Here is a 14,701-nt window from a genome sequence, read left to right as displayed (position 1 = left end):
TTTTTCTTTTTTTGCTATTCCTCACAACAGTTGTTCATTCTTGTGTTCGGCTGCAAAGCAAAGAAAAAAAAAATGTGGTGACTGAGCACCACAATTGCTGTTTGCAGTGTTGTTGGCTGACACGAAGCTGGTAATGATCATGCACAAGTCTTGAAAGCAGCTGTCGTGCTCCCGTTGCAGGTAATCCCAAGTAATTTAAGGAAAAGAACAGGGACTCAGGGGCAGTAAAAAATACAGTTCGGCAGTAGACACACTAAAGCTGCTTTCCTGTAACGGATAGCAGGGAAACAGGAGTGTTTTTTTTTTCTTTTGCTTTCACTCTGCGTTGGCTCATTTCTGATCCAGATTGTGAAATTCGGTGTACGTTATCCCCGCTCGGCGACATCGCCGCGAGGCCGACGCGAGTTGAAGCTTCAATTTCACTTAGGCTGATGTATGTCGATCCTTTATGTGGTTATTGCTGTTTTTTTTATCACAGCTATGAAATGACGAGTGCATTCAGCTCACCTGGCTAAGCAAGACAACTCGCTTAGACGGCAACTTCTTCGCAATGAGGTTCCGGACCCATCCGCTCGTAAATACGTAGTTGTGCGAGTCGAGCGACTTGTAGCCTTCATCTGATCTAATGAAACATAACACTAGATAATTTATAATGTATTTTGTTGATGACACGAGATAATTTATAATGTCAACATGGGTAACCGGTGGTAGCAGGCTTGCGTTAACAGCGGCTTGCGCTCCAACTGGTAGCCGATATGGATCCACGCCATCACATAGGGCGATTTTTTCTTTGTACCTGGCCCGCGTTGGTCCCACAAGTTCATCAAAGTATGCAGGACAAAGTCCTGCACAATTCTCCTTCACCATGCGCGCAAGGCAATTGATTAAAGCATACGCACAAAGCAAAACGATCCGCCGCACGGACGTAAACACAGCTCCGCTGCTCCGGCACCACGACGTATGTGCTCGGTAATGGCGGACGCAAAACCGGAAGGCAGGAACTGACGTCACGTGCAACTTATGTATAGGAGGCTATGCTTTCGGTTTTGCTCAACCAGCCAATCAGCGCGCTTGAAAGCGAAAAAAGAAAGCCAAAAAAGACATTTCGCCCAAATTGAACGTTGGTCCCCCTGGAGGCGTTGCCCTGGACTCGGTAACATGAACAGGCTTTGCACCAGCATCACCAACGTTACTAGAAGAAAAATCTAGTAACGTTGAGCAGCACCACTGCACTAAAGGAAACGTCTCTGCACTACGGACATTTGCATCCACTGTTTAGGCACACGTACACACGAAAAGGGCCTACCGTAGCGTTAGATAGCGCACACACAGATATACGCGCTCGATTAACCTCAAAACGCAGAACGATGCCGACGAATACGCGTCGACCTAGCTCCCGCGATATTTCGACGTCAAATTGTCACATCTCTTTGTATTTGTTTTGCTCCACGCTTCACCTCCTCTGTCCCGCAGCTCCCTCTAACGGAAAAAACCCTACCGTCTAGTTCGTGGCGGACGCTGCTTGTGGTAAGCTTCTGTTTACAATGGTATCGTTTTCGCTTCCTTTCAATCGGAAGGGTGGCCACCGAGCCCAACAGTCTGATGAGTGCTAAGGGGTGGCGTTTGTTTTGACCTCTGATCGACGGTTACCTAGCGGGCATTAAAGATGCTGGTTCGTCCTAACCTATAAGGACTCTATATCGACCGTCGTTTCAGCATTGGCGATTTCGCTTGGCAGCGCACACCCTCGTGGTTCATAAGCCAATCGGCAGTTTAATTAAAAGGTTGATCACCTCGGTCATTATCTCATCATGCTCGCCCCGTATGCAGCATGTAAAAACATTTGTCGCTGCAATGGGTCGTGTTGTTTTTTCCGTGCATTGTCAAAGCGCCAAAAACGCAATCGGGTCAGGTTCACCGCGAATGATAACGAATAATGCGACATTATGAATTTGTAGAATTTAATTTGTGCTCCAAGACCGCTGAGCGCAAGTTGCATTAGCTTCACCTTCAGTGTTCATTTTGTAAGCGTTGTGTTGCAAAAAGCTCTTGTGATGTTTGCAAATGACATCAAGACAGCAATTTGCTTCAGCGCTGCTGGTGCACTTATGCCACTGTACAGTGCGCTTCATCGACCATTGCGGCATGCAAAAACAGCAAATGTAGTTCTTGAGATATGTAATCGCAGCATTGTTCACAAAATCAGGATACCTTTTTATGAGCTCCATAGTGTTATATGAATGTGCATGTCAACCTTGCCATGAAATTAACTTTGGCACTCTAGCCCTTATGTCTTCAATGAACTCTCTCTTGTCTGCTACAGTCTAAATCATTCGAAGCTTTAATCATGGTTAATGTTTTGAATCATTTAGTTGTCTGCTTGTAATCTTGTTGAAGCAGCCCAGCCTCATTGACAGCAGGATATTGAATGCAATTATCTTTGTTTTCTTTTGGATCGGTGAACGTATTAAACCAGCAAGTCTTGAGTGTCTGCATCAAAATACAAATAGATTGTGCTTTTGTAAATGCCTCTTTCTTCTCGGTGTCTGTAGCACAGAACAAATAATGCAAAATGAATATCCTTTGTTGCAAATGTGAAGCATCTGATTAATTGGTTAGTCTATCACGGCTCGTAGACAAACAGATGAAAATATTTTAGCATGTTTAACCACCAGACACCCAGTGCTACTTACTGTAAGAGGCTTCTCACGGGAAATGTTCTCATTGTCAGGCGGGGGGGTACTGGCCATGTTGACATTTCCGAGAAGGCAACTTGTATGTAGCAAACTGTCATGATGCTGTCATGAATATGCATGCAGGCTGCTGCTTCGAAGAAAACATTCAATAGTGGTCTTTCTTGACAATTTTAGAAGGCAGCGGCATGTTACGGTATGAACAGAGCAGTGAGCCTCACTCTGGCTGCACTGTGTGGGTGTTGAATCAACATTTTGTGCCTTAATTGAAGTGTCATACCATTGTTGAAACGAATGGCTGTAATTGATGAAGTGTATGACAAATGCTGCAGGGAAGGTGAGGTTCTGTAATGGCTTCCACTGCACTGTGCTCAGTACCATGAGTGGCGTTTGCTTGCAAGAAATGTGTTCCCAAAGTCTACACTGGTTCTGTGGGGCTACAAGTAAGCCCATGAGGGGAATTGGCAGGAAGGCTTTCGCATGATATCTTCCCATGCATGTGCACAGAAAGAATAACGAAGGATTGCGCATGTGACGAGCATTCATATTCTGAGGTGCAAGGGACTGCTCCCTTGTTGACAAAATATGCTTCCGGTGCAAGTTTTCAAGAGGTGTGACCACTTCTGCCCAAAATGGTTGACCTCGAGTCTCTCAACCACATGCCCTCGTCCTCTTTATTGCTTACTTTTTGTGCATGCTCCTGTAAGTGGTCATTCACACAACATTTGGTTCGGTAGATGGGCACTGTACTGCAAGAGATGGCATAAACCACAGCTTTGGAGCACTTGACGAAGGGCTTCTCATTCCTTGTGCGGCAACCTTGTCTGCTTTCACAGCATATTCGAGGGCACAGTTTAAAAATTAGCTTATTGGGGGCAGAAAGAGGCACGCCATGACGATGAGCAACCTTTTTAAGCTTGTGTTGACGTCCTTTGACGACCAGACATCCAAATTGAAAATGAGACATGGAATTTGTTGTATCTCTGACTGGCCATGCGGAGCGACAGCCAGTGCAAGCAAGCACGACGATAGTAGCATAATGACGATCCCTTTAATCGATTGGTTGCCACCCGTGGCGCTCTCCAGTACAATGTAATAACACTATAACATCCTCCCTTCTAAAAAAATGAGCCACAATGACGGCTCATTTAACTACCCTGACAATGACAAATCACATTTCATAGTCTGCGAGCCGTGAAGGTTGCCTTCTCTCTCGTGCTGATTGTCTCAGGGTTGCTGGTGGGTCGTTTCTTGCTGGTGATGCTTGACCTGCGCTTTTTGCTCTTGACAGCCCTGTTGTGGTCTGAGGTAGCTCAAGGCAGTTATGTGTGTCGTCGAACTCAAAGTTTGAGATGGCAGCGGGAAGAAAGTTAATATCGTGCTCCCCAGGGTACGGTACTAACCGTTCCCCGTTCCACGTGTGGCGTTCTTCCAGATCGTAGGTGTCTTGGTACTGTTGCTTAACAACAGTCAAAGGCTGGGAATATCTTACAGCACCTTTGGGAATGTACCCTGGCAACTTGACCCGTATTCGCTGGTGCGGATGAAGCACCGCATGCTTGGCAACTCATCGCCTATCCGTGTACTGCTTGCTTGCCTGCTGATGTTCGGCCACTCTGTGACGCAGCGCTTGCAACTGTATGTCTGGCCTATGGGAGAACTTAACACCTGGAGCTCCAACTAAATCCAGTTTAGTTCTTGGGTGACCACCATGCTGAAGCAGAGCAGGTTTTTCGCCTGTCATCGCGTGTGGGGTGCACCGGTATACTCCAAGGTACTCTGTGATGGCATCCTTTAAGGGCCGCCTTTCCTGCAAGCACACCTGGATGTAATCCTTAAGCACACAGTTAAATCGCTCGATCTGTTCATTCGCTTGTGGATGGTAGACTGTGGAAAGAGTATGCTTTATCCCTCTATCTTGCAGGAATTGTTCAAGCTCGATTGATGTAAATTGAGGCCCATGGTCGCTCACAAGTTCTTCGGTGTAGCTTTCTCTGCTGAATACACTGAGGAAAAATGATAGCGTTAGAAGACGTGACTTTCGCTGTGAAGCACACTTCTGGCCATTTGCTAAAGTCAATTAGTGTGATGGCAAACCAGCTATCTGCGGGCGCATAAGCGAATGGGCCAACTATTTCTTCCAAGGACCTGAAGGGAACTCTACCGGCTGTAAAGGCAGCACTACCAGGCAGGGTCAAACAGCTGCAAGCATCTGCCTGACAAGAAACGACGCACTTCGTCAAAACAAGTTTGACACTTTGAATCCACTTGAACTCAGAGTCCTTCCGCAGCAACTCGCGGAGAGGGTCGACCATCTCGGCGTATCGTGGGATGAACTTAGCATAACAGCCAGTCATTCCAAGAAAGGAATGCAGTGTTGCCTTGTCCGTCAGCGCAGCCGCATTCGGGATGGCATCAACGTTGCTCTGCAGTGGCCGCACGCCCTTGTCACTCACGATATGACCAAGAAAGGGAAGTTCGCTCACACCAAAAATGCACTGTGATTTAGCTTCAGCCCGTTATCGCCGATGCGCTGCAAAACTTGCCTGAGGTTTGTGTTATGTTCTTCAAGCGAACTGCCAAAAATGATAATGTCATCAATGTAGCAGAAGGTGTTTCTACAAGATAGCAAAATTGAAGTCATCATTTTTTGGAAAGCTGACGGTGCTGAAGCAAGTCCGAAACATACACGCTGGAATCGATGCAGTCCTTGGTGCGTAATAAACGCTGTTAAATCTCAGCTGTCTGTGCTCAATGGAACTTGGTGTTATGCTGCAGCTTAATCCAATCTCGAAAAGTACTTTGTGCTGTGCAGCTTATTGAGGAGCTCTTCTGTGTGAGGCAGCGGGAATTTATCGACAACAATTGCCTTGTTAGGCTCGTGTAGGTCAATGCATAAGCGTATAGACCCATCCTTTTTCCGCACAACGACAAGCGACAAGACCCATTCAGAATTATCAATTGTTTTGATGATACCCTCGTGTTCAAGACGCTTCAGTTCATTGGGCACTTGGTCCCTTACTGCCTTACTGCCAATGGTAATCGTTGCAATTTTGCAACAACCAGGGTTACGCCTTCACGAACTCGCACATTGTGAGTGAAGTTGCTAGCTGGACCTAGCTTCCTGTCGAACAAGTGTGCAAATTCGGTGCATAAATAATTTGGAATGCCCTGTGACACATGCGAAGATGTCATGCAGTTAACGAACCTGCCATCGATTTGCAGATACAGGGTGACGATGGCATCCAACCCCAGGATGTCCGTCACTTCAGGTACGACATGGAAGAGCACGTCTGCCTGGTGGTCGCGGAACGCTACGGGAGTGTCGAAACATCCGTGTACGGCGATGCAATTGCGTGAAAAATCGGAAGAGGGTGGCTGAAGACGATTGCAACGAAGTCGAAGGCTTCAGCTTCTTGTATGTAGTTGCAGACAAAATTGAGACCGCAGAGCCAGTGACCACTAGAAGTGAAATAGTGACAGCTTGTACTTGCACGTCTACGTGTACTCCTGTTGTATGTTGTCAGCCAAGGTGAAGAACTGTTATGACTTTAATGCCCTCTTCGTCAGTGACCTCCCGAATGGCTAGTGATTGCCTGGGCTCTTCTAGGCTTCTGCACATACGTTCGAAATGACCCAACGTACCACACTTGTTGCACGTCCTTGTTCTGGCTCTGCACGTTGAAGAACTTGCCATGTGCCTTGGGGAGCCGTAGCGCAAGCAAATTCTTGAGGTGGTTGGTGGCTGGTGTAGCACCGCTCTAGAGACCGTAGAGTGCTCCAGTCGCATGGATGATAATGCATGGTGGTCCACTACGTGAACATCCGTACGTGGGGTAAGTTGCAGAGAATATTGTTCCGTTGCTTCCATGGTTCTGGCAATGGCAAGCGCACGTTGCAAGTCAGAGCGGACCCTTCTAGCAGTAGTCGCTCTTGTAGCTGGCGGTGGCCAGTCTTTTCCACGAGCTGGTCCTGAATGAATTCTTCCAACTGCGTACCGAAGTCACGTGTAACAGAAAGCTCACGAAGACATGTGATGAATGAATCCACCTATTCCCCCGGCAGCTGAGCACGCTGGTGGAATCGCTACCGCTCAACGACGACATTAGTTGTTGCGACGAAGGAATCTTCGAGCTTTGCCAAAGCGATGTTAAATTCATCCTGTTTGTCCGTCGTCTTCTGGGCCGTGCCCGTGTCTTGCTCTTTTCCTGTCGAAGCCGATGACGGTTCTTCCAGTAATGCGTAGAAAATGCGCTGACCTTCCACGCCCAAACAGTGCAGCAAAAGCGCTTTGTGGCGAGCAGCAGGGTGGTCGTTGTTCCCCGAGGCCAGCAGATAATTTTCAAACAGTTTGCGCCACTGCTTCCACGGAATGGCTGGCTTTCCCAGCGCTGGCAGGAATTCCGGTGGCTGAAGGAGGCTCATCTTGCAGCTTATTCGAGTCCACTCCTCTTCACCCTCGTCGCCATTTGTTGTATCTCCGATGCGGAGCGGCAGCCAGCGCAAGCAAGCACGACGACAGTAGCCGAACGAAGATCCCTTTAATCGATTAGTAGCGGAAATACATACACAACCATAGGGGCCACCTGTGGCGCCCTCCAGTACAATGTAATAACACTATAACACAAAATCAATGTGCTGACCATCGTTCAACCAGACCCTGAGCGATTGCCCAACAACGCGATAGCTGCAGTGCCTTCGCTTGTGTGTATAATTAATCGCACTCAAAATGAGTCGAAACATGCCTTCGAAGTTGAAATGCCTAATGGTGCCGTCGAGTTCGTGCACCCGCTACTGGTAGACCTGAACTTAAAAGTAAGCAGTCAGGACGAAGGAAACTGCTTTTATAGTTTGGTTCTGTCCTTAGCGATTTAGAATCAGGTACTATTTACTTTGCACATACACAATAAGCGGCAAGCAGCAACACAGTGCTGTACCAACATCTGTACGTCACCGTTCTTGAAGACTGCCGGTCGCATTCGCTACGTAGATGGGTGTGTCTGTACATGTTGCTATGCTGACACATTTCTTAATTCCAATGCTACATGGCTTCCAGGAATGACATGCTGCTTCGGAGAAGCCATTAATAATTAATCACGATCCACGAAACGCTCAACGAATGCACACTCAACATAGGGCGCAGGTACACAAATCAGCTGACAAAAGTCCCTGCACCCTTCCAAAACGTTTACAGCAGCGTGCAGCAGAGGGCCGCACAGGAAAATGTAAAAGGTGGTTTTTTTTTTGCATTCACCTTGTGATAACACAAGGTACGCATTGTGATGCAGAACTGGGCCAGCTTAAAATGGTCGCAGGACCTCTTTAAAGCAATTTTCCCCCCTAAAGAGTCATTTTATTGTATGTTACCAATCCTCCAGCCATCTCCATCCCAGATTCATTCACCCTCAATTTTGTCTTAAAAACAGGGTAACTAAGTCCTAATTTACCTCCGCATGAATACTATGACAAAATATGCTCTATGGATTCCGTAGTACACACATGAATAGTTGTCACCAGCATTTTCTATACACCGTGTTCTCAGACTCTTGGAATGCACATTACTTTGTATTATCATAAAAGCATTCTATTTCATTCTTTGCTCTATGATCTAGTTTCATCACTGGCCCTTTACATTTTTTTATATGGCCCACTGTAAGTCATCCTATAATAACATAGCCCTTCGTATTGTTATTCAATGTGGCTCTGAGCTGTACTTTGAAGGACTGGGGTTTTTCCATGCGCACCTAAAGTATTCCACTTGTTACCTAGTATGATAGCCATGATGCCTTTGCCTCCTTTCATTGCGCTCTATGTTTCATTGTTTGTGCTTTTCTATGCAATTCCTTTAATCTACACCACTTGCCTGATGAGAGGCAACCATTTCTTTCCACTGAACCCTTCTCACTCCAACCAGAATGTATTAGCACAGCATTAAACCAGGAAGACCCTTTTGTAGACCTTGTTTGGTTGACTGTGCTCCACGAGTCAAGGACGTTTGCGTTCCTGGAGGCATTGCATAGTGAAGGGCTAGCAACATAGGTCATCTCTACAGCTACCATGACAAGTGGAACAGAGGTGTATCGGGAACGTCTTTTATTTATTTATTTATACAGTCCCACATTTGCTCAGAGAGCATTACAGTGGGGGGGGGGGGGGGGGGGGGGAATAATACAAATCTAAAACAGTGGTAATTAAGGTTACATAACAAAAAACACCGTGACGAATAATGCAGTGCAGGCAGCATAACTATCTCCAAAACAAAAAGGAAAAAGAAAGAAAAGGACTATATGTACATATATACATATATACACATACATGTGCATACATAAATATATAAACACATATACGCACATATACACTCATAAATATATATAGTAGGCGAGCAAACGCGAAAAAAATAATATCAAGACACATGAACTGATCACATGTCAAGCAGTTCAATGAAAAAAGGCTGAATTTGATGTTTTAGAAACGGTGTCCTCAGGCAGAGCATTCCATTCATTGATGGTTTTTGGGAAAAAAGAATACTTTAACAAGTTCGTTCTTGACTTCATTGGCCTTACTTTTAATGTGTGTTCACGGCGATGGGATATGTAATGCGGGTTAAGCATGTGTTTTGATTTATTAATGCCAATATTATTGTAAAAGATTTTATGAAAAAATTTGAGATGCAAGCAACGCTGGTGTTCGGCTAACGTCGAAAGTGCTAGGCGTATTTTCATTTCTGTGACGCTACTAGATCTGCGATAGCTCCCAGTGATAAAGCGTGCCGCTCGGTTTTGTGTGCTCTCTAGGATGTATTTAAGGTTGTCCTGATAAGGGTCCCAATCGTTCATGCGTACTCAAGAATAGGCCTTACGTATGTCGTGTATAATAGACAGTTTTAGAATTGGGGACCCAAGACTCTGGGCTCCCAAGCCGCGTTGCGTTAGTTGCTCTTGGATTTAGAGGAGCAGCAGAGTTCGATTTAGAGGAGCAGCAGAGTTTGAGAATTGGGTCAAACGCAGACAGCGTTGGGTCGAGCGCTCGTGACGCCCTAGTGGGGAAAATAAAAAGGTGCTTGAAAGCAACAAAGAAGATAAGCTTTTCTTGCAAGTGAAAACGAACAGAATGCATTTTTGAGCAAAAAGAGCCAACAATAAAATGTCACAAACGTAATCGTTTTGTTAGTACTACAAATGAAGTGAACTATTGTAAGTCAAGCAAAGCTAATCACATCCAAGTGCTCTTAAACGGTGTTTTTTTTTTTTTGTGATTCACTTCAAAACGGTGAGTTCACCTGTCTAAAATGGCAAAAATCAGTTGAAAGACAGCAAGTTTGCTCTGCGATCATCTGCTGTACGCTGATTTGAGTTGGGCTGACATCAAAGATCTATTTCTACCGTTGCCAGAAGCGATTTACTGACGTCATGACCGGCGGCAGTATACGTCTCGCGAAGGTTGCATATTGACCGCAGCGACAATGTTTTCTTCGTACTCTCTGCAAGACTTTTTGCAACTTGTGGCCGCAGCTTAATGTCCTGAAAAGGGTTCGTTGCGAGCACTTCACGCAATATACAGATGTCATCTTCTGCTGTGTAGTGCGAGCGCGCGTATGTAGCTCTCGGAGCAGTCATGCTTACCGCCTGAGAGATAACGGCTTTGGATGGCTGCGGCTCGTACGGCTCTCCTGGCTGTCTCGCGATTTCTCGTCATCCACGAGGGTGACCCAAGACGGCTTGGGGGCCCACGCTAGTTTTAGATTTTTGGGTCTTGGGTTAACGCGCACGCAAGAACCCAAGACAGGCTTGGGTTCTGCACATGCGCACTTGCGGCCCGCATTTCTCTTGGGTCCCCAAGCCGCTTGGGCCCCCAATTCTAAAACTCTCTAATAACTTCCTGGTTACCAGAGGACAGGGGTGAAAATTTCGAGCCAAGAACATTAGTGTGTTATTCCCTTTCGCGGCAATCTCGGCAATGTGATCCTGCCAAGTAAGATCGCTTTAGAAGTGAACGCCGGGGTACTTGGCCCCTGTTACGCTCGAAATGGTCAAATTATTCAGCCTGTAAGAATGGGAAACGTCATTTTTTTTCCTAGAAAAGCACACGTAGTTCCATTTTGCAGACACTTGCAACAAACAATTCATGAGTGGAACTGGCAAAGCTTGAGGGTTGGTGTAATGTTCAGTAGGGAACAAGAATTTTTGATTGGTAGTCGGCCTCGTGAAATACCACAGGATTACATATGTCTAAGCTAACTAGGAGGGAAAAAAATGTGCTGATAAATAAGGTTTTCTCTTAAGTGTACAACAGCAGCTTGTCCTTGGAAGTAATTGCTTACAGTTGTGACAAAACAGTAATTGAGAAAGGTGCAACAACAGCAAGCAGCAGTGAAATTGGGCACCTGCTGCAGGCAATGCCTGGAGCGACTAGCCGGGGCTAACAGCATGTCTGGTGGTGTGGCTGCTGACATTGAGCCCAGCACAGAGCTGCATAACCTGCCACAGGCCCTCGCCACCAGCATCGACCGAGAGGATCTCGGGGCCAGGTATGTCATTCAAAGTTGCTTTTTGTTAATCACAGAAATGTAGTCAAGTGCAGTGTTACCGGAGGGGGGGGGTCAACACAACCATATTGTCACGTAGTAGTGACGCTGAAGAAAACAGTCGTAAAACTGTGTACGACGAAACTGGTTGTTTATTGGGCGAACCTGTGCCCACAAAAGCAAGGTACACTCAAAGCACAACGATAGCGGCGAACACAGTCGGCGATCGTCGAAAATCTGATCAGCGGCGAAACGCGTCGGCTTTTATACCTGAGTCATCGAAGGTTCCAGATTAATCCCTGATGCCCGCGTGTCTTCCAGAAAGTTCTAGACAATTCGCGTCGCTCATACAATCAGATTACATGGGCGTCGGTGACCACAGACGACGGATAGAAGCATCGATAACGTCCGAGAAGCTTCCAATGCAGGCGCGTCCTGCGCCGAGCGATAACGTTTAACATTTGTCAGCCAATGTTGAAAGCGGCCACCAGTGAAAGATAAACATGTGTACGTGTCAATACCCTCCCCTTAAAAAGCATCGTCCCGATGCTACAAACAAACACAAAAGCGAAAACAAAACCATGCGTAATAAACAAAATAACAAAAAACAATAACAAAATAACAAAGTACCCAAGTTTGTCAGCGGGCGTAGAAAGGCTTAAGACGCACCACGTGGATGACTTCAGGTCGTGCCCGGCGCCGCTGTGATTGCGAAATGCCGTCTGGCACGACCTCATAGTCCAGTGCGCCAATACGTCGGGTGATCTTATATGGTCCGAAATAGCGACGTAACAGCTTCTCGCTAAGTCCTCGTCGGCGTATCGGAGTCCAGACCCAAACACGGTCACCGGGCTGGTACTCGACGTAGCGTCGTCGAAGGTTGTAGTGTCGGCTGTCGGTCCTCTGCTGGTTCTTGATGCGCAGTCGGGCGAGCTGTCGACCTTCTTCGGCACGCTGCAAATAAGTGGCAACGTCGAGATTTTCTTCGTCAGCGACGTCTGGTAGCATGGCGTCAAGCGTCGTTGCCGGGTTCCTTCCGTAGACCAAGTTGAACGGCGCCATGTGCGTCGTTTCTTGCACGGCCGTGTTGTATGCGAAGGTCACGTACGGAAGGATGGCATCCCACGTCTTGTGTTCGACGTCGACGTACATTGCCAGCATGTCGGCGATGGTCTTATTTAGGCGCTCGGTGAGGCCATTCGTCTGCGGGTGGTAGGCGGTGGTGCGGCGATGGCTTGTCTGGCTGTACCGCAGGATGGCTTGAGTTAGTTCTGCCGTAAAGGCCGTGCCTCTGTCGGTGATGAGGACTTCTGGGGCACCGTGACGCAGGAGGATGTTCTCAACGAAGAATCGGGCTACCTCGGCGGCACTGCCTTTGGGCAAGGCTTTTGTTTCGGCGTAGCGGGTTAGGTAGTCCGTAGCGACGACGATCCATTTATTTCCGGACGTCGACGTCGGAAAAGGCCCCAGTAAGTCCATCCCGATCTGCTGGAACGGTCGGCGAGGTGGCTCGATTGGCTGTAGAAGTCCGGCTGGCCTTGTCGGCGGTGTTTTGCGTCGCTGACAGTCTCGGCATGTCCTTACGTAATGGGCGACGTCGGCAGAGAGGCGAGGCCAGTAGTATTTTTCTTGTATCCTCGCGAGAGTGCGTGAAAAACCGAGATGTCCAGCCGTTGGGTCGTCATGGAGAGCTTGCAGAACCTCTGGACGCAATGCTGAGGGTACCACGAGGAGGTAGTTGGCTCGGAGAGGCGAGAAGTTCTTCTTTAGGAGAATGTCGTTTTGCAAGAAAAACGACGCCAATCCTCGCCTGAACACCTTCGGCACAATGATGGTCTTGCCTTCCAGGTAGTCTACAAGGCTCCTTAGTTCCGGGTCGGCTCGCTGTTGTTCGGCGAATTCGTCGGTACTGATTGGTCCCAAGAAAGTGTCGTCATCCTGGTCGTCCTGTGGCGGCGGTTCGACGGGGGCGCGAGACAAGCAGTCGGCGTCAGAGTGCTTTCGCCCGGACTTGTAAACGACGGTGATGTCGAATTCTTGAAGTCTCAGACTCCATCGTGCGAGGCGACCTGAAGGATCCTTCAAGTTAGCTAGCCAACACAAGGCGTGGTGGTCGCTCACAACTTTAAAGGGCCTGCCATAGAGGTAGGGACGAAACTTTGATGTAGCCCAGATGATGGCGAGGCACTCCTTTTCTGTTGTGGAATAATTTGCTTCCGCCTTCGATAGCGACCGGCTAGCGTAACTTACAACCCTTTCTAGTCCATCAGTCCTCTGCACAAGCACGGCGCCGAGTCCTACGCTGCTTGCGTCGGTGTGGACTTCGGTATCGGCGTTTTCGTCGAAATGCGCAAGTACTGGCGGCGATTGCAGGCGTCGCTTCAGTTCTTCAAATGCTTCGAGTTGCGGCGTCTCCCACTTGAACTCGACGTCGGCCTTCGTGAGATACGTCAGTGGCTCTGCGATCCGTGAAAAATGCTTTGAGTGTACCTTGCTTTTGTGGGCACAGGTTCGCCCAATAAACAACCAGTTTCGTCGTACACAGTTTTACGACTGTTTTCTTCAGCGTCACTACTACGTGACATCTGGTGGAGGTGCTGGGTAAAGACCAAACGGCATGACCTTGAACTCAAACAGTCCGTCTGGTGTTATAAAGGCCGTCTTCTCCCGATCCCTCTCGTCGACTTCGATTTGCCAGTAGCCGGTTTTGAGGTCCATCGACGAAAAATACTTTGCATTGTACAGTCGATCCAAGGCGTCGTCAATCCGTGGGAGGGGGTATACGTCCTTCTTCGTGACCTTGTTGAGGCGACGATAATCGACGCAGAAACGTAGGGTTCCATCCTTCTTCTTCACTAACACCACGGGGGACGCCCACGGACTCTTGGACGGCTGGATGATGTCGTCGCGTAGCATTTCGTCGACTTGTCGCCTTATGGCCTCGCGTTCGCGCGCCGAAACTCGGTACGGGCTCTGACGCAATGGGCGGGCATTTTCGTCGGTTATGATGCGGTGCTTGGCGACAGGGGTTTGTCGAACTTTTGACGACGACGAGAAGCAATCCTTGTATTGCAGGAGCAGAGCTTTTAGTCGTTCTTTCTTATGCCTGGGAAGGTTCTGATTGACGTCGAAAGTTGGTTCAGGTATTATAGTCGTCGTTGCGGGTGCACTGGAATCCGTGAAGGCGAAAGCACTGCTGGCTTGTACTATTTCGTCGATGTAGGCGACCGTGGTGCCTTTGTTAATGTGCTTGTATTCGGGGCTGAAGTTCGTGAGCATCACCGTTGCTTTCCCTGCACGTAGCTCAGCTATGCCTCTAGCGACGCAAATTTCACGGTCGAGCAGTAAGTGATGATCGCCCTCAATGACGCCCTCCATGTCTGCAGGCACTTCGGTGCCGACGGAAATCATTACGCTGGAGCGAGGCGGAACGGTGACTTGTTCTTCAAGCACATTCAAGGCATGGTAACTTATGCTTGTATGC

General features: G+C 47.9%; 1 protein-coding gene and 1 pseudogene across 3 annotated transcripts in view; one reads left to right on the top strand and one right to left on the bottom strand.

The window, feature by feature from the left end:
- The first annotated feature begins 1,401 nt into the window (after window positions 1-1,401).
- LOC119456255 (mitogen-activated protein kinase kinase kinase 12-like) overlaps window positions 1,402-14,701 on the top strand; it is a 237,110-nt gene continuing 223,810 nt past the window's right edge. For all 3 annotated transcript variants that reach the window (XM_037717919.2, XM_037717911.2, XM_049660863.1), the window contains exons 1-2: window positions 1,402-1,527; window positions 11,086-11,220. In XM_037717919.2, the coding sequence (XP_037573847.1) occupies window positions 11,120-11,220 (101 nt within the window). In that variant the 5' untranslated portion in view covers window positions 1,402-1,527; window positions 11,086-11,119. The remainder of the gene's footprint in view (window positions 1,528-11,085; window positions 11,221-14,701) is intronic.
- On the bottom strand, window positions 6,151-7,144 carry LOC125942653 (uncharacterized; annotated as a pseudogene).

This window comes from Dermacentor silvarum, chromosome 1, assembly GCF_013339745.2.
Source record: "Dermacentor silvarum isolate Dsil-2018 chromosome 1, BIME_Dsil_1.4, whole genome shotgun sequence".
Lineage (NCBI taxonomy): Eukaryota > Metazoa > Arthropoda > Arachnida > Ixodida > Ixodidae > Dermacentor > Dermacentor silvarum.
This window is presented reverse-complemented; position numbering and strand designations above follow the sequence as displayed.